Below are 19,203 nucleotides of genomic sequence, written 5' to 3'. Positions count from 1 at the left end.
CAGGAACCATAGAGGCCAGTCCCTAATTTACAGAGAGGTAAGTCGAGGCACAGAAAGGGCCTTCAAGCCCAATGAGACTCAAACAGATTTTAGTGAGATTTTAAACTGGGAGCCCAATGTCACCCTCACTTTGTTTGGGCTGAACAGCAGGGGTAAACTGTCCTGTCTGTACCTTCCTGTCTCTAGAGAGTCTGAGAATGGGACAAGCACCTATGGAGTTGGTGGCTTCATGCCCTTCGGCTTTAAGGGGACTCTGGCTGGAGCTGCCACTTGCTTCTACGCCTTCGTGGGTTTCGACTGCATTGCGACCACTGGTAAGAAGTTCCCTTGGTACTTGCTCAAGGAGGCAGAGCCCTCTGGGGAGGCTGGGGGGGGGGTGGTCCCTGGGAGGGAGGCAGGGGTCCTGGATTCTGCCTCCCACCCTCAGGCTTTGCCACGTGTCCACACGGTGATGGATGCTGGGCAACCGCTGGTCCTGGGCCCAGTCTCTTCTGCCCTCGCTGTCCCTGGGGGGTGTGATCGGCCCCTGCTGAGTGCCAGGGAGAACCAAAGCTGGACAAAGGAGTCTTTTCTCCACCCACTCTCTCCTGCCTTTCCTCCCCGTTTCCTCAGGGGAAGAGGTCCGGAATCCTCAGCGGGCCATTCCAATCGGCATTGTCACTTCCCTGCTTGTGTGCTTCATGGCGTACTTTGGCGTGTCTGCGGCTTTGACCCTTATGATGCCCTATTACCTCCTGGACGAGACCAGCCCCCTCCCTGTAGCCTTCGAATATGTCGGCTGGAGTCCTGCCAAGTATGTGGTGGCCGTGGGCTCCCTCTGTGCTTTGTCTACCAGGTATGTGCCTTGGGGACCAGAAATCAGGACTCGGGGATGTTGGGAGTTCATAGATCTCCTAGGCTTGAGGTGGGGGGGCTTCCAAAGACATTTGTTGAACTGCCCATTGATGGAAGAGGCTGCTCTGACAGGTAGAGAGGTATTCAAGGTGGGCTTGATGGGATAAACTCTGGAGGGGATTGCAGGTCAGGACCTCATTCTAGCCAGTTTGCCACATACAATATCAATAGAACTTTTGGGGTTCAGGATGCTTTTCCTGGCAGCTTTCCCACATAATATGTGTATTTATGTTTAAACAACAGATGGGTTGGAGTCTCTAACAGGGCCTAGAGTGGGGAATGACAACATAGACCTTATTCTTTCTTCCTGTGACCTCCTTGGGAAAGGGAGGAGTTGTCATGGGTGGGGAAGGGGATCCAGAGGATGTAAATCTTTCTCCTCTTAGCATCCTGACTTCTAGCCCTTAGGGGATCAGAGCAGGCCTGCCTACAGACCCTGAAATCTGGACAGAGCACCTGGCAGTGAGCCCCACACTGGAGTTTAATAGTCTCGGCTGCCCAGTGGAGGTGGGAGGGACACTTGGAATCTCAGCACACTGCTGTAAAAGGGTCCCAGCCAGCTTTATGGTCGTTCAGGCTCTTAACATTATTTATTTTTCTTTTGTGACCCTCTGAACTGATAAAGACTTTTGATCCAGATTTAAGGATGGGGACAGGGCTACCTACCATCAGCTGTTACTCAAAACTAATGTTTCCCTAAGAAAAAATGTCTTTTCCCCTGAAAGAGAGGCAGGAGAGTTAGTGGTGGAAGTGCTAGCTGGGAAGACCTGGGTTCAAATCCCAATTTCTAAACTGAGTGTCCCCGGACAGGTCAGAGTACTCTGCACACACCTTTGTTCTCAGCTTATTTTCTCAATGGCAATGGCCTCTGGATTTAATTGGGGAGTAACTGAAGGTTAATTGCTTTGTCAATATAGCAAAGTGTTTTTAGGTAGAGTCCAATTATCTTGCATTTGGGGAAGGAAGGGAGAGCCTTGAGCTGCTCCTTGAAATTAGGCTGGGCTGGGATACTGAGGCGTTGGGAGGAGGGAAAGCTCTATGGAGAATCTCAAGAAGATTTTTGTTCTTCAGTGTCAGTGCAACCCTAAGAGCCCGTCCCCTCTTGCAGCTTTCAGCCAGACCTTCAATTAAAGGCTTTGCCGATGGTCATCTAAATATTTGCTGATATAGCTCATCTACACTCCATCATTCTAATATGTGGTGGGTTTTTTCAGTGTCAGCGCAGCAGGGCAGCCTCAGTCTTGTTTTATTGCTCTGAAAAAATGGAATATTATAGGATGGCATGGAAGCTAAATAAAGCCCCAGAGAAATCAGGTGGGAAAGGGAGGGAGAGCAATACTGGCTCAAAGGCTCTCAAATGTTCTGGTAACCTGAGAAAGGTGGAGGAACTCCAGGGAAGCCTTTCCCCTCTTCCCTTCCTCTCCACCCACCATCCTGTTCTCAGGCTTCCAAAGTTGCCCATACAGAGAAAAGAATGTGATCCTGAGACCCTGAATCTATCCTGTGGCAATGGAACCCTTACTGGGCTTAATGTGTACCCCAGTCTTGAATGCAGATCAATGTTGCTTTGGGAAGCAATGCAGCCTTGGTCTTCTTGGTCTTTTTAAATTTTAGCCCAGTTTTCTTAAGGCCTGAAATTGAAGGCACCAATCTCCTCATAATCATTAAAAGTAGTTTTCAAAAGATAAGAAATCACCTGCTGAAGCATTAAATTAAATCTTTTTAACCTATTAAATTATATCTCTTTAAATCAGGAGGTTTTTCTTCCTTCCTTCCTTCTTTCCTTCTTTCTTTCCTTTCCTTTCCTTCTTCCTTTCCTTCCCTTCTTTCCCTTCCTTCCTTCCCTTCATTCCTTTCCTTTCCTTCCTTCCTTTTTCCTTTTTTTTTCTTTCCTTCCTTCTGCCTTTCCTACCTTCTTCCCTCCCTCCCTTCTTTGTCTTCTCTTTATTACTTTCTTTCCTCCCTCCATTCCTCCTTCCTTCTGTTTCTTCCTTCCTTCCTTAAAGTATTTTATTTCCATCTTATCTATTCTCTTGTAATCTGTAAAATATATCCTGGAAAGGGGACCATGGTTAAGAACTCCTGCTTTAAATTGTGCTATCCCACCATGTTTGGGGAGATGGGAAAACTGATCACATGGATAAATGAAGGATTCAGATAATCATCTGAAAAGCTGATGTGAGCCAATATCTCTTTTCCATTTTCCCAACATCACCACTGACCTGAGCAGCCACCCACAGAGATATGCTTCTCATCTTCTGCTCACTATGGAAAACCTTATTCAAAGTCAATTGCAAATTATAAACCTAAAGCTGGAAGGCACCTCAGAAAGTATCTAGGCCTTCATTTTACAGAGGGGGAAACTGAGGCCTGTGGGGTCCACAGACAGGATTTGCTACCAAGTCCTGTTGTACATATACACGGCTTCCGCAAAGGAAGATGATTAAGAAGCAACTACAAATTAGTTTATTAAGTCCCCTGGAGATGTGGGTTTGAATCTGGCTTGTGCCATCCTTTCTTTGCTCTGAGTTGCCTCAGTTTCCTCCTGCTAAATGAGGAGAGGGGCATGGACTTAGGTTCTCAAAGGTCTCTTCCAGCTTATTCTGGGATCTTCTCAGGCCAGGATTTAGGGAATTAAATTCCCCAGACCTCAGTTTTCTCATCTTTAAAATCTAGGAGTTGTACTGGATGGCCTTTGCTAGCTCCCTCTCAGTTCCAAATAATTGATCAGATGCATTTTTTCTTTTTTTGTTTATAATAATAGCTTTTTAATTTTTCAAAATACATGCAAAGGTAGTTTTCAACATTCACTCTTCTTGATGTAACTTTTATGAGGACGGGATGAACAGTGAGACTGCCAAGCAACCTGATTGCTGTTTTTAGAAAAACACAGTTGGTGGTGTGAGGGTTTCTTGAGCATGGGCGAGATATTGGCTCAACACACTTGATTTTCTAAAGACAGAAGGTACAGCGGGGATAGCAAACTTGTGAAAAAAAAAGTTTTCTGGAGCTTCACACTCTTGTTGGCAAGAAGCTCACCATTGGCAACCCAGTTGGTCCCGAACGTGTCCTCACTGTGCCTTGCTGTAGGATTCTACTCTGAGGAGGGGGACGGCCAGGCTGGACTTGGACTCTGCCTCTGTGATATGATCTTGCTTGCTTTCCATGTATGTTTGCTTTCCATCCAGTCTCCTTGGATCCATATTCCCAATGCCGCGGGTAATCTATGCTATGGCAGAAGACGGTTTGCTTTTCCAATTCTTAGCTAAAATCCATCCCAAAACGAAGAGCCCACTCATTGCTACTTTGACATCGGGTTCCGTGGCAGGTGAGATCCAGTTGACTTTTGTATGGAGAGGGGAGCCTTTGACCAAGGACATGGGGGACAATTAAAAATGTAGATGTGGTCTCTTTGGCCAGCGATGCTTCTGCTCTGAAAGGTGATGATAACGTGTGGTTGTATGTTTGTTTCTCTATAACCATGATATTTTGTCCAGGTTTTCCCATCCTCCTAAAACCCACCCGAGTGGGTCCTCTCCGTGTTTCCACCATGCAATGACATGTCCTTGAATTCTGCATTTTTCTATTTTAGTCTTCTCGGCTCTATGTTTCCTTTGCCCCGAATTCTCTTTGCCATGGCACGGGATGGCTTACTGTATAGATTTCTTGGCCGATTAAGTAACAGGCAGTCTCCAGTTGCCGCCACATTGACAGCAGGGGTCATCTCTGGTAAGCTTCACAAATCCAGGTTCCTTCAGTAGTGACCACAAGCACCGCGATGCATGGATCTTCCCAAGAGGATGCATGCTTGCTCTGCATGCAGGGGAAGAGGATTTTTGACAAATGAATGAGATGAGCATGGACAGTTGCAATCTTCTGCAGAAGGAAATCTTGGTGGTGGTATACTTGGCATCCATAAATGACTTAACCCTTAGCGAGCACGGTTTGTAGCTTTTGAATTTTTTTCAGCTTTTCAACGTCTTTTAAAAAAAGTGACTAAAATGGCAAGTCTTTCTGGATATCAAGTATTAGAAAAAAAATAATCTAGAGAAATCAATCCCCTGGAATTACTCACCCAATTGATTCTCTGCAATGTAATTCAAGGCTAATTATTTAATTATCTAAAAATTAAGCAGGAAAATTGGTTCGTGGTTTTTTTAATTGGTTTTGAAATGATGCTGTGAAATTAACCCAGCTTAGGCTCTAACACCCTCCCCCATTGATCCTTATTTCCATTAAAAACATGCCAGGTTAGAGTTAGAGTAATCCTAAACCATTAAGTTTTTCTCAGAAACCCCATAGGATTTGACCCTTTGTTTGGGGAGCTCCCTGGGAATGGATGCCAGCCAAGCTGCTATTTAAAAAGATGGAAGTTCCTACTAGGGGAAAAATCATCTATGATTATACCATCTATCTATAGGCCTTCCTACTCCCATGGAGGCTCATTGGAGCTTGTCTGAGAAACATTCACTGTGCTGGCTGGACTCTCCAGCCATGGTGGTCCCAAGGCCACCAGGGAGTTCAGGCTCAGGGAGGGGCTAATAAAGAGTGTGTGCCCCATAGAGTGCCAAGGTGGGAAGGAGAAGAAAGCTTCATGGCGAGAGTAAGTCACCTTCTGGGCTTTCTGCCATGTCGGTGTATTAGCAAGGTGTCAGATGGCCAGAGACAATGTCTGCAAAAATGTCCCTCCCACAAATTAGACTCCCCAGGAGCCACATAATCAACATTTGCACACTTTCAGCAGACACATCCCACACCAACAACCACTGCAGGATTGTGGGCCTTGGAGCTGGAAGGGAAGGTAACATCTGGCCTAATTCCATCTCTTGAGATCTGGGCATCTCTAGGAGCAAGCTCTTCCTATTATTTCTTGGTCAACAGCAGATAGGGTCTACTATAAAACTTTCATTTTTCCTATGGTAAGATTGGGAGCACCTAAAGCTGAGAGGGACCTTTGAGGCCATTTGATCATATCTTGCAGAGAAAGAAACTGAGACCCAGGCAAGTGAAGTGAACCCAGAATTCTTGCTCCAGAGCTAGGAGGGAGATAGCTCAATGGCCTCATTTTACAGGAGAAAGGCAGGGAGTCCTAAAGAAGTTATGTGGAGATTATTGTCTCCATACATTGGTGAATAGATCCAGTGGTTTATGAACCCAACAGGACCAAGGGAGCTCTTGGTGCCAGCTGGGCACCCCTAGTGATGGTCCACCAGCATCAATGGCGCCATTTAAAGCTTTCAGACAGGTTAGCTCTTTGGAGCCTTAAGGGTGCCCAGGGTCACATGGCTAATAAAGATCAGCGGTGGAGATTTAATTCAAGCCTATCCTGACCCCAAGCTGCACACATTTTAGCACTACACTGCCTTTCCAAGTTAAACTAAATGTAACTTTGCTAAAAAGACCTTTTGTTTGAAACTACTCATTGTTAGCTAATCTTTTTTTAAATAAAATAACACACAACTATGCAACTTGCTGGACTGGTTAACAATTTTAAAAGGCAGTTGTGATTTCCTAAAAACAACATTCAACATATGTTACTACCTCAATGATTCCAGTGATTTCATCTTTCTTATAAAAGTGATGTTATACTTTTTCAACAATAGGCAAATTCATACCTCACTCAGGAGGAACTTTGACTCCAATGAAATTGCAACCTCGTTTTGCAAATTAATGTTACAGAATTTTCCATGTATATGTCTTGAAAAATAAAAAGCTTTAATTAAAAAAAAGAAATTGCAACCTTGGAGCCTTAGCATAAATAAAAAGAGGAGTGGGATTTGCCACACCTGGAGGCAGAAGGAGAAAATGGATTGTTTCCTAGAAGTATATTTGCCTGGGGAAGACTTTCCCAGGGAGTTATAGACTAGCTTCAGTATCCCAATAGCATTTTGTTTTTGGTATATAATATGGCCAGTGCAATAAACTAAGATTGGCTCCAGTATTTCAGAGCTTAGTAGAGAAATCATGTACATGCTGAGCCGCCCAGGGCAGAGCTAGAACTAGCACTTTGTGGAAAAGTGTGTGTGTGTGTGTGTGTGTGTGTGTGTGCACGCGTGCATGCACCTGCTGGTTTTAAAAAGGCACATTAATTTAAGATACCATTTCCTGAGGCCAGAACCTATACCCAACCTCTCTTTTTCTGTGCTCACTGAAAAGATTTTTTTAAAAAACTAAAGACAGACCTTCCTCATCCAACCATCCAATTTGCAGGAGTATGTTTTGGTACCAAATTGTTTGCCAATCAGGTAAAAAGTAAAATTTGGAGCCTCAAGGAACCAAAACTATATTTCCAAATCTCTCCAAGATCTGTATCAAATCCTTCCCATCCTTGTGGCCTTTCCATGGTAGACCAAGGAAGAAGATATGCACCCTTTTGCAAGGGCCAGTGGTTGTGGAGATTTGCCTGAGAATGTTTTTAGGCAAAGAGTTTGGGTGCTAAGTTGTTCAGTAACTGTGAGTACAGGGTTTAAGCTTTCTTTTCAAAGAGCCATTTCTCAGGATGGTCCTTGGAGAGTTTGAGGAAGCATATGCTGGTTTACCAAAGGACCTAACTCTGTGCCCTAAGACCAGTAAGGAAAAACCTGCAAAAGGAGCTTTACCTAACTCTGATGCAGAGATTGTCTTGAGTAGGAAGTATAGTTAAAGCTGCTGTCCCCCACCACTCAAAACATCCCAAGGAAAGATGAAAGACCCCGATCTGGCAATCTTGTGATATTCATGAAGTTCTCACCTGCACAGATTTATTAAGGTCTTAGAATATAATTCTAAAAGGAAAGTCCTGTTGAATTTTGAATTTGTTTCTGGATTTGTAAACATCTACTTTAGACCATTAAAAATCTGCCAAGTTTTCATTCTCTCCACGTCAGGATTTGTTTTGATTGGAGACGAATAGGAATTTGATCAAATGCAATGGAAGAATTATGCCCTTTGTTAAGTGGCTTATTTGCTCCAGGAGTTAGTGCTAAGGAAATGATTACTCTTAACCAGTTGGGTAACTGGGCAAGCTACCAAAAGGCGTGGTGCCTCAATGTTTCTCCTTCATAAAATAAGAATAAACTCCCTGCCCAGTCTACCCAACCTATAGGAGGTCACATGGTGTAATTCAAATTGGATGTTCGCAGAAAGAACCTAAGATTTCAACTCTAGCCCTTCATTTTACAAAAGGAGAAACTGAGGCTTCATGGAGGAATCAGGCTTGACCATGGTCATAGAGTTAGATGTTGAGTATTCTGTCTCAACTTCTCAAGCCAAAATAAATAAAGTCTAAAATGACAAGGTTGGACTATATAGTCTCCAAAGACTTTTCTAGCTCTAACCTGAATCCTGTATATGGCCCTGAACAAGTCAAGTTTCCCTCCATAAGCCTCAGTGTCCCCCTCTATATAATAAGGGGGTTATGGATAACCTCCCAGATCCCTTTCAGCTCTAAGTCTTGGATGCCTATTCCATCACAAAGAGTCAAAATTCAAGCTAGAGATGGACAGTTAGCCCTCCTAGACCATGATTGGTGACTGGTGAGAAACTAGAAATGGAACCCTAAATTTCTTGGCCAGTTCTAGATGAAAAGTCCAAGACAATGAGTGTTTCCCAGCATCACTCAGCATTGTTTTTCTTATTTTTTTAACCTCTCAAGCTTTTTATCTCTTTACCTTCTTTTTACTACATTTCTTGTGTGATCCTAGACAAGTCTTCTCATCTCCACAAGCCATAGTATCTATATCGTGAAAGAGGATTGGATTTCATGATCTCTGAGGAGACCTTTCAGCTCTAGCATTAGAGTCCTTTATATGGGCCTCCCATTCTCTTCTCTGTAGTAAGATGAGGGATTGGGCCATCCGAGAGGTGCTTGGTCAAAATTATTCATCTTCCCTCAGTTTCCTCTTCTGTAAAATAATTAAGTTAGTCTAGGTGATTTCTGTGATTCTTTCTAGCTCCAGCATCCTACAATACTTTGGTTTGTAGTTATGCACACGTATACACAGACACATACATAGACACATACACCCCTTAAAATCTGCTGTTCCTAAACTAACAACCTTTAGTGACAATCTTAGGGCTTTGATTTGTTATATTGATTTATCTCTGTTTCTCTCTGGACAGCGGTCATGGCGTTCCTCTTTGACTTGAAGGCTCTAGTGGACATGATGTCTATCGGGACCCTCCTAGCCTATTCACTTGTTGCTGCTTGTGTCCTCATCCTCAGGTGGGCTCCTATTTCAAAGTCTTACCTTATTTCTTCTTCCTCCTTCCCTTCTTCCCCCTCATCCTATTAGGAGATTTGGTTCTATGCAGAGATCTCTTGCTAAGAATCACTAGATTGGATTAGCTTGAGTGTGTAGAAATAACAGGGCATGTCTTTCTGGGTTGTGCGTTCAGGTGGTCTTGTGATTTAAGTGGGGAAGAGGTTGGATTTGGAGGTGGGTTTAACTTTGTCCTAACAAGTAACGGTATGTGACCTGAGGCATGTTGCTAGAACTCAGTATTGAGTTATTGAGATCCAGAAAGCCATTGTCACAAATCTCAGAGCATAGGATCATATCCTATCATCCCAGAAGAGATCAGGCTATAATCACTTGTTCGAGATAACATGTGATGGAGGGAGAATTGATGGCAGATAATGATATGGTCTCTCTTTGCCAACAGGTACCAGCCCAGCTTGATTCACCAGAAGACAAAATGTTGCCCAGAGAAGGAAGCCTTGACCTCTGGTGCAGCTGAAGACCTGCTGCCAACATCTGGGAACAGCAAGCAGACTCTCCTCAAGCCTTCTCGGTTGCCCACCCCGCAATCGGCATCTCTTGTTAGCTATTTGGTGGGACTGCTAGGTGAGTCCTTCCCAGAATTAGAAAGAGCCACACTCCACCTTAACTAGCCATCTTGACTAAGTAACTAGTATAGAGTTGGCAGGAAATATCTTTGAGGAGAGTGGGGCTGGTCACTGCCGCTATTCAATGGAACCAAGCGGTAGAAGAAAAAGCATCCTTGAATGGTGCTGGAAGTGATCTCATCCTAGTTATGGTACTGCCCGTGTAGAAAGAAACATGAGCTGAGGTTACAGAAAAGCACTCCCACCCCAGAATCTCCCTCACAAGCCCTCATCTCCTCTCTCTGGCATTTTCCCTCCCAATAGAGTTATTGCAACAATATAAGGATGCTGAGTAGTTAAGGCACAGGACAGGTTATCATGATAACCCTTGAATATAAAGGTGTGTATAGTCTAGAGTATCAAGAAGAGCAGATCTGGGGCAAGATAAATCCTTGGGGAATAGAACAGTAGTCACAGGGCAGAGCAGCCCCTCCTATCATCCTAGTGTTTTTGCCAGCATTACTGAAAGAAGATTGGATTTATTTAGAATCAGAGGACCTGGATTTGAATTGATCATACCAGGGTAATGTTAAGCAAGTGACTTCCATTTTTTGGCCCTGTATTTCTTCAGCTATAAAATGAAAGGCTCTCTTAACTTCTCAGGCCTCAAGGATGACCCTTAAGATCCCTTAAAGGGTCTAAATCTGGACTCCCCAAACCTCATGTTCTGTATTCGATGCTTATTGTGTGATTCTCCAAACGCCCTTTTTCTCAGAGGACAAATATACAACTCACTCCTTGGGCTTCACAGTACAAATCCTCCTCAGCAAAAGCTATAGTATGAAGAAGAGACCAGTCTGACCATCTGTGGAGGAAAACCAAGATTGAAAAGCAATTCTTGGAAAGCCCCCCTTTTTTACTTGAATATTTCCCAAAACGTGACAGGCCATGGCCAATGAGGGAGTTATACCCAGAATTGAATAGAGAGACGATAGAAGAGCAGAAATTAAAAATCAGATAAAGGGATAATAGAAATCTCCAGCTTCTAGGACCCTGTGGGTCAGAGGCAGGACACAAATCTTCCTGACTCTGACACTGGCTTTCTGTCCAGCGTAAGTGCTTTGTTGCCTCTCCAGACAGTGACCAAAGGGTTGTATTGGAAAACTGACCCTTTACATGAAAGGGGATCCCTCTTCCTTGGTCTGAGCCATAATCTCTCCTTTCTCCCTGGGCGAAGCATTCCTGGTTCTTGGGCTCAGCATCCTGATGACCTATGGGATTCATGCCGTTACCAATATGGAGTCGTGGAGCATTGGTCTTCTCTCTGTCCTTGTCTTCCTTATCTTCAGCATCATCCTTGTCATCTGGAGGCAGCCTCAGAATGAGCAGAAAGTGGCTTTTATGGTAAGTGCTCAGAGCCCCAACCCTAATGGAACATCATTGAAGAATTGGAAAAAATGGTAACCTGTCAAAGGAAGGAAACTTAAATGACCCACAGCTTTTGAATAGTTTAGAAGCCAAGGATGGCCAAGCATTGAGGGGGTCTGGAGATGGACCTGGTGGGCCTCTTTCTGTTTCTGTGCTCCCCTCCCTAATTTCAGATGGACTAATCTCCACTCCAAATAATCCAGTATTAATTTTCTGACTCCTTGTTTGTACTTCCAAGATTCCTTAAGGGCAGGAACTGTTTTTTCATTTGTATTATTCATTTCCCTAGTATAGATTACAGTGCCTCACAGAAGCATACTCTTTAATAAACGCTTGCTGAGTATTGAATTGAACAGAATTAAGACAATGTCTTGGAGCCCTCTGATAGACAAAGTAATATGCCCTTCAGTAAGCATCTATTAAAGCACCTACTATGTGTCAGGCACTAAGCGCTAGAGATACAAAGAAAGACAAAAACAAGTCCTGTCTTCTAGGACCCCCCAATCTAATGGAGCAGAAAACATGTAAACAAATTTGTGCAAACAAACGATATATAGGATACATAGGAAATGATCAAGACAAAAAAGATTCTAGAACTAAGAAAGGCATGGTTTGTGCTCTCAAGGAGAATTTATCTAATAGTGACCTTTTTAATTCCTTTCTTTTTACAAATGGTCAATTTTGTTTCAATCTCATTTTTATTCTGTCTTTGCTTTTTAGATGTAACTTTATTGCTGCCTCAGAAACTGGGGCCAAGTATAAATCAAATGTCATAATTTGCTATTAAGTAACTTCTTTGTGAAATAATCTTTGGGATATGGAAAGTATCCCTCAGAAAATACTCCTAGAGGGTTAAGACTCATCTTAGGAGCAAGGTTCTTTCTTTTTTAAAATTTGATATTGTATTTTTCCCAATCACATGTAAAAACAATTTTAGCATTCTTTTTTCAAATTTGAAGTCTTCCCTTCCTTTCTCTCTCCTCCCATTTCATTGATAAGGCAAGCAATTTGATATAGGTTATACAAGTGTAGTTATGCAAGATACATTTCCACGTAAGTGAAAGAAAACACAGGCATAAAAACAAGAAAAATAAAGGTTTTTTCTTTCTTTGGATCTGAGCAGCAGCACATTTCATCATAAATCTTTCATAATTATCTTGGATCATTGTGTTGCTGAGAATAGTTAAGTTATTCACAGTAGATCATCATGTGATATTGCTATTACTGTGTACATTGCTCTCCTAGGAGGTTTTGGTCATTTCATTTTGCATCAGTTCATGTAAATCCTTCCAGTAATTTATAAGACTATCCCTACAGGGTCATTTCTAAACAATTCAATACAGTAGAAAAGACGCGATTTGGAAAGGGAACTTGAATTCCAGTCCTGAATGCTTCCTTTATGACATTAAGCAGATCCTTATACCCCTCCAGATCTCACTCTCCTTATTTGTAAAATGAAAGGATGAAATCTTTAAGTTTTTGCTAGCTCTAAATCTATGAACACCAATTGATAGAGAGGATCCCTGCCCCAGACAGGTCTATAGAAGGATCCATCCACGTACTTATTAGCTTACCTACAGCTAGCTTTTTTTAGAATAAGCCTTTATATTTTGAATATAATGATTTCTTGTTATTTCTGGGTCCCTTCTTCTCTCCAGAAGATTGTTCTTGGCTAGACCCTTCTCTGGATCCTCCTTCAAGGATCTGATCACTGTGCCATGAGTCCATCTACCTCTGGTTATTTGGCTATTGGAAGATGTGAGGCTAGTGCTTTATCAACTAGCTGTCTTGTTGGGTGCCCAGCTTATTCCTTTCTCCAGTCACACACTACTTGTGCCAAGGGCACTGCTGCTCCACACTGTACTCTTCTTATCATGACCTATGGTTCCATGGCCAGAAGAAATCAAGTCAATCAGCATTTATATGCCTACCATTCCCAAGCATTGAACCAACATATAGGGAGCAAATCTTTAAATCAAACATTACTGTGAGCTATTTTCTACTCTCACCTCCATTCTCATTTAAAATCTGGACCTCATTGATAGAGATCTTCCAGAGGAGGAAGCAGCCTCTACCAATGCAGGTCAGCACCTTTTCTACAACACATTTGCTTAGAGCAATGAGAATTTAAGGATCTCACAGCCAAGAAGTGTCCATTTTTTAAAAATAAATTTTGTTGATGTTTTTGTTTTTTAAATCACCAGAGTTTTCCTCATTAATCTTTCCACCTCCCAGAGTCATTCCATATAACAAATATTTTTTACAGACAAAAAAAGAAGGGGGAAAAATCAGTCCAATCAATCAATACATCAAAAAAAGACTGAAAATATGTACCATGTATAACAATTTTGAATCTTCCATCTCCATGAAGGGGTGGACTAGGTCTCTCTTCTCCTATCTCTTCATTCAAGTCACCTTGGTTTTTATAATTATGTTCATTCATTTTTGGTTCTTTGGTCTGTTCTTGCATTTATATTGTTGTAATTACACATTTTCTTGGCTTTATTGACTTCATTCTGAATCAATTTATATAGATCAATTTATATAGACCTACTCATCAAACATCATTTCTTATATCACCATCAATATGTTCATGTAATTTATTTAAGCCATTCCCGGTTGATGAGCATCTACTTTATTTCTCATTCTTAGCTATCACATAAGTGCTGCTATCAATATTTTGATGTATCTGGGAACTTTCTTCTTAATTAATAGTCTTCTTAGAGTATAAGCCCAATAACAGAGTCTCTAATTCAAAGGGTATGGACATTATTCACTTTATTTGCATAATTCCATATTGCTTTCCAATTGGTTGTACCATTTCAGAATTCCATCAGCAATATATAATGTACTTATCTTTTCACAGCTCTTCCAGCAACATTGACTTATCATTTTTTGTCATTTTTGCCAATTTGTAGAATGTGAGCTGAAACCTTAGTATTGTTTTGATTTGCATTTCTTTTGTTATTACTGATTTGGAGCATTTTTCCAGAGAATGTCAATTTTAACAGATGATGAAAGTGACAATGTACTTGTTCTGTGTGACCTCTGAATCTCAGAATGCTTGCCTTGTTTTGTTTTGTTTTGTTGCCTTGAATATCCTTTTAATGTAGCCATAACTTCTCTCTATGTCTTTGTTTATACTCTGGTGGTCTTTCCCTGTATTAGATTCATGTGTCTCCATATCTCCTTGGACTTTTCATATATAGTAGCATGAAAATTATAGGAAGAGAGGATGATTAAGGCAGCTCTTGATTAATGGGTACATTTAAGTTCCTGGGAAAGGTTATTTTAATTATGGTAGACTTTTTCTAGGAGACTCTGGATGCTTATGGTTGGCTTCTGGGACCCGAATTCTGGATCTGTTAGATTGAGGACTAGGAATAGTAGCTACAGGAAACAAGAAATGTGACTAGAGTCTGGGGACCCTGGGAATTGTGTGTAAGGGCAGAGGGTACAACTCTAGGTCAGGAAATCTCCTTTCCAAATGAGATTGGTTTAAACAATGGGAAGAGGTGACCCAGATAAAAATAACAGAGCCTTCCTGAGTATGGGACCTGCTTCTGCCTATCTGTCCCTAGGTTCCCCTGCTGCCATTTTTACCAGCACTTAGCATCCTGGTGAACATTTATCTCATGGTCCAGTTGAATGCACAAACGTGGATCCGATTCAGTGTCTGGATGGCTATAGGTAAGTACCTCCCAGCCAGCAACAAAGCCCCCCAATCCGGGGGCTTTGTTGCTACTTCCATTCCTACCCCCACCCCCCCAGTGCTGCTTCGGAATGTGCAGGGTTCTTTGGGAATTTTATGTTTTAGTCAGAAGGAGCTCTGATTATCTTGTGGCTGGTTCAGAGAGGCTTTAAGGGCTAATGGAACATCTCCCCTCCATCCTACCTTCCACACTTCTTCATTTACACTCATGAGGAAAGCATTTGCAAATCTTTAACCACTGCAGAAATGAGATTGGGGAAGGGAGAGTTACAGGAGGCACAAGGTAGAATTGCAATGAATGGGTGAGTTCAGCCAGTTAGCTTAGCAATTAAATTAAGAGGGAAACAAAAGAATTGAGGATAAGATTGGGATGTATGAGGATGAGATTGGGGGAGACAATGGAGAGAGCACTGGCTATGGAGTCAGAGGACCTGGATTCAAGTCTCACAGCTAACATTTACTCCCTCTAGTAATCTTGGACAGTCATATTCCCTCCTTGGGCTTTAGTTTCCTCTATAAAATGAGGCTGATGGACCAGATGGTCTCTGAGGTCCTTCAAGCTCTAGAGCTATGAGCATATGGATGCTGGGGCAAGAAGAAGTTTCATTTCACACTGGACGACCTGCCCTAAAGGAGAATGGATATCTGTGGTTTGGGGACTCCTCCAGCAAAGGCAAGAAATGCCAACTGATGTCTTTTGTCTTTCTCGAAGGTTTCCTGATTTACTTTTCTTATGGCATCAGACACAGCTTAGAAGGGAGCCAGAGGCATGAAGATGAAGGCGTATGTTCAGAGAACATGATCGGGCAAACAGAAGAAAAACGTCCCATTGAGGCCAGCAGCCTTACATAGGGCAAACTCAGTGTCCATTTCTTTCTTCTGAACTGGACAAGTCAATGTTGATGCCTGTGCACTATCCGCTGGGCAACATGGTCCCAATGCTCCATATGTCTTTTGTTGGAAACCAGGACAGGATGTTTATGCCAGGTTCCATTATCCTCGGTCTGCTGCTCTTCCCAGATATCCCCTCTCTCATGTTTGTGCCTGTGGGCTGTGTGAGCCTAGACAAGAGTAATGCGTCTGGGGACCAGCCACTTCCTTGAGGATCCTGTCCTCGGGGGACAAACCCAAAAATAAATGGGAGAGGGGAGATCACAGTTGCACCTCGCACCTTTTGGCACATGGAAATTCTTGCTGTTTTATTTTGTTTTGTTTTGTCTTGTACAATCCTATTAAGGTATTACCAGTGTTAGCCTTTGCTGGGCAGCCCTCATGGAAATTGGAGAGTGTTGAGTAGCAGGATGCTATATGTGTACCTGTCCAGTTTTGTGCCTCACATATGTTGGGGAGGGATTTTACCTCTGTCTCTTGGGTCTTGTGACTTTAAATTGACAGACTGACTGTCAGTGTTCCCATCTGCCCCTCTTTGCTCACATAAAAAGACAGCTTTGGGGAAGCAGCAGAGCCGGAGCAAGGACACGTATCCTCTGCAATTGTTTTCTAAATGCCAGCAGTAGATCCCTTAAGATAAGACCCCTCCCCCAGTAAAGAAATGTTTCTAATAAATTAGTAAATATGAACATTTGCTTCAGATTTATAATACACTGTAGACATAACATTCCATAGCATTTGATAATTAATTCAACAACCATTTCTTAAATGCCTACTACTGTTATGGTGGGAAGAACACTGGATTTGGTATCAAAGGATCTGGCTTTCAATCCCGGTTCTATTGCTTCTTAGCTGTATGATCTTGGATAAGGCCTTTGCTATCAATGGGACCCTTCTGTAGTGGAGGGAGTTAAACTCAATCACTGAGAAATCTTCTAGCTCTAACTTAGCTGTCAGTCCTATCACCACTGGGTGCTATCCCTATCAAAATTGAGACAGGAGGAAAAGCGGTAGGGAGGATTTGAGCAAACAAACTACGGGCTCCTTCTCCTAAAAAGTTCAGGCATCCATCAGCCTACCTTGGGGTGGGAGGCATAGGATATCTGGTATTTGTCAGAGTTTAACTCGCTGCCCCTCTTCTGGCCAAACCCACTGCTTTGCTTTGATTAGGATTTTCTCTTGTTATAGCTTCCCTGCTGCCCAAAGCCTTCATTTCTACTTTCTTTGAATGATGAGGGAGAGGAAGGAAGCAAATAATAAGAAAAGGCAAAACTGCTCCTGAATTATTCTGCTCTTCTTGGTTAGTCAAAAGCAGCTAAGCCCAGTTGGAAGGTGCACCTCTCACCCTGTTTCTTTTGGAAACATTTTGAGGTATATTCTTTCCTTCTATTTTTTTATTAAGTATTTCCATCTGTTCCATCTGTAAATCAGGGGATTGTTTTAAATAACTATATGTCAACATTGACAACAGCTACCACCTTTCTGTCTCCTACCAGGGTAAGGGTACACACAGATGCTGGGACCATGCTTGGTTAGGGTCAAGGAATGAAATAAAATGAGTCCCTGAAGATAGCTGGGTCTAATGTCCAGACCATTTTAAGAAGGGCTTTGGGAGCAGAAATGGAGGCTTAATTTCTATAATATGGTTGGGTTGTTACTTACCAAGTCAATGCTTTTTTAGTGGAAGAAGAGATGCACTTGTAGAATCTTCAACATTGGGGATGGGAGAGGAAAGGAATGGTTAGCATGTCCCAGAGAACGTTCAGGACTCATGACCCAGTGGAAATGACTCAGGAAAGAGCAACTTTGGCTTGCCATTCCTACTCTGAGAGCCTCACATTTCTTGATCCCTTAATTGGTGGGTAGGGAGGGAGAGGAAGCCATGAGTTTCTGTTCTCTTAAATCACAGACTATGGTTCTATTTTGAAAAAACAAGAACCCTGACTCTCATTTTAAAACCTAACTTGGGATCATAAGACCCTGGAAATCTGGTGGATGGGACCTCAGAAGCCATTTAGTCTAACCTTATTTTACAAAGGAGGTTGGGAAAAGCAAAATGACTTATGACAGCTGATGGAGATCTCTTTCTCTAAAGGTCCTTCCCCACAGAAAAAAGGAACTGAGAGACTTAAAGCCTTCCCTTGAAATCCTCTCTTAATAATTAGATGTAGAAATATATTTGGCAAGCAGTAGACACCTCACTACACCAATAAGGCCTTTTAAAAATGCACTTTTCTAATGAGAAATTTGATAATTATCAACAAACATGAACATTTCCAATATACAAATGACAGAAAAGGGGGAATTGCATAGAAAACTAAAAATCTCCTATGTATAGTTTTGTGGGGGTTTTGGTCTGCATCATTTGTAACAAGATAGAATCAATACCCCTCATCTATGTCTTTTTCTACTGGAGTCCTTTTTAAATAAATGGAGGTTTCTTTTCCCATGTCACAAGATAGTTAATTTAGAGCTGAATGATCCTGCCTAGTCAGTCAGACTTTCCTCCAGATGAGGACAGTGGGGAGGTATGTATACATATATATACACACATGTGCCTATATATATACATGCAAACATTTACATATATACTTAGAAATCATAGAGTTAGTTGAGTTTATGACAGAGTTTCAGGGAATGAGATCTTAAGGTGGGTCAAAAATTCAATGTGGTGTTCTTTATTCAGTGTTTCTACAGAATGTTTTTAGATATTAAACTATTTTGAGATCCAATTTGATAGTGTATATAAGATTTTTAATGGTATTTTCCAAGAACAAGGTATTTATATGTTTATAGTATGAAATCAACTTCAGACTCAGAATTTGGAATCCCTTCTCATTGCCACTCGCTTTATTTGTCATCTCTAACAGGGCTGCCCTGCGCCATGTTCTCAGGGGGTCATGTTCACAAATGTCTGGTCTCCAGCCTTCTCTTCTGTCTTCATGGTACACAGTGAGCAGTCACTGGACCCAGTGGCTAAACACTGGAGCCTTTAGATTGATATCTAAAATCAAATCAGCTGGTTTCATCTAACTGCAACTGGTTTTCTAAGCTATTGATCCCAGAAAAGAAAATGTATTCTGCTAGTCCTCATGCTAGATCATCCCCTCAAGGACCCTCCTTTTCTTTGCATTGCAAAGAACATTCCAGGCAGGCGTTCAGGAGAACTTGGGAGTAGAATGAAGGGTGGTTTTTATTATTATTATTATTATTTTATTCTTTCTATCCTGTTTTGTGAAAGAAAAATAAACATGTGGTTATAATTCATTTGAGCTTTCCTTGTCTTTTTCTTCCAACCAGAGATTCTCTCTAAAGAACTGAAACCTCGGGCAAGATCATACAGACAGACTGGGGTAGTTCTTGGATCAAGAATTCAATTGTCTTGGTCCTAGTTTAAAAGGAACTTTTCCTATAGTGGAAGGAGCTCCAGTTGAGCAGATTAAAACTAGGCTCAAACCCCCACCCCTTCTAC

General features: G+C 42.0%; 1 protein-coding gene across 1 annotated transcript in view; it reads left to right on the top strand.

Moving 5' to 3' along the window:
- The window catches only part of SLC7A2 (solute carrier family 7 member 2), a 61,358-nt gene extending 42,511 nt beyond the window's left edge, over positions 1 to 18,847 (top strand). Inside the window, 10 exon segments of the mRNA XM_031943118.1 lie at positions 187 to 314; positions 613 to 835; positions 4,083 to 4,222; positions 8,995 to 9,097; positions 9,538 to 9,719; positions 10,938 to 11,104; positions 14,710 to 14,818; positions 15,553 to 15,667; positions 15,669 to 15,714; positions 15,716 to 18,847. Of these exon segments, the coding sequence (XP_031798978.1) occupies positions 187 to 314; positions 613 to 835; positions 4,083 to 4,222; positions 8,995 to 9,097; positions 9,538 to 9,719; positions 10,938 to 11,104; positions 14,710 to 14,818; positions 15,553 to 15,667; positions 15,669 to 15,714; positions 15,716 to 15,943 (1,441 nt within the window). The 3' untranslated portion in view covers positions 15,944 to 18,847.
- Positions 18,848 to 19,203: the final 356 nt, after the last annotated feature.

This window comes from Sarcophilus harrisii, chromosome 6 (assembly GCF_902635505.1).
Source record: "Sarcophilus harrisii chromosome 6, mSarHar1.11, whole genome shotgun sequence".
Lineage (NCBI taxonomy): Eukaryota > Metazoa > Chordata > Mammalia > Dasyuromorphia > Dasyuridae > Sarcophilus > Sarcophilus harrisii.
This window is presented reverse-complemented; position numbering and strand designations above follow the sequence as displayed.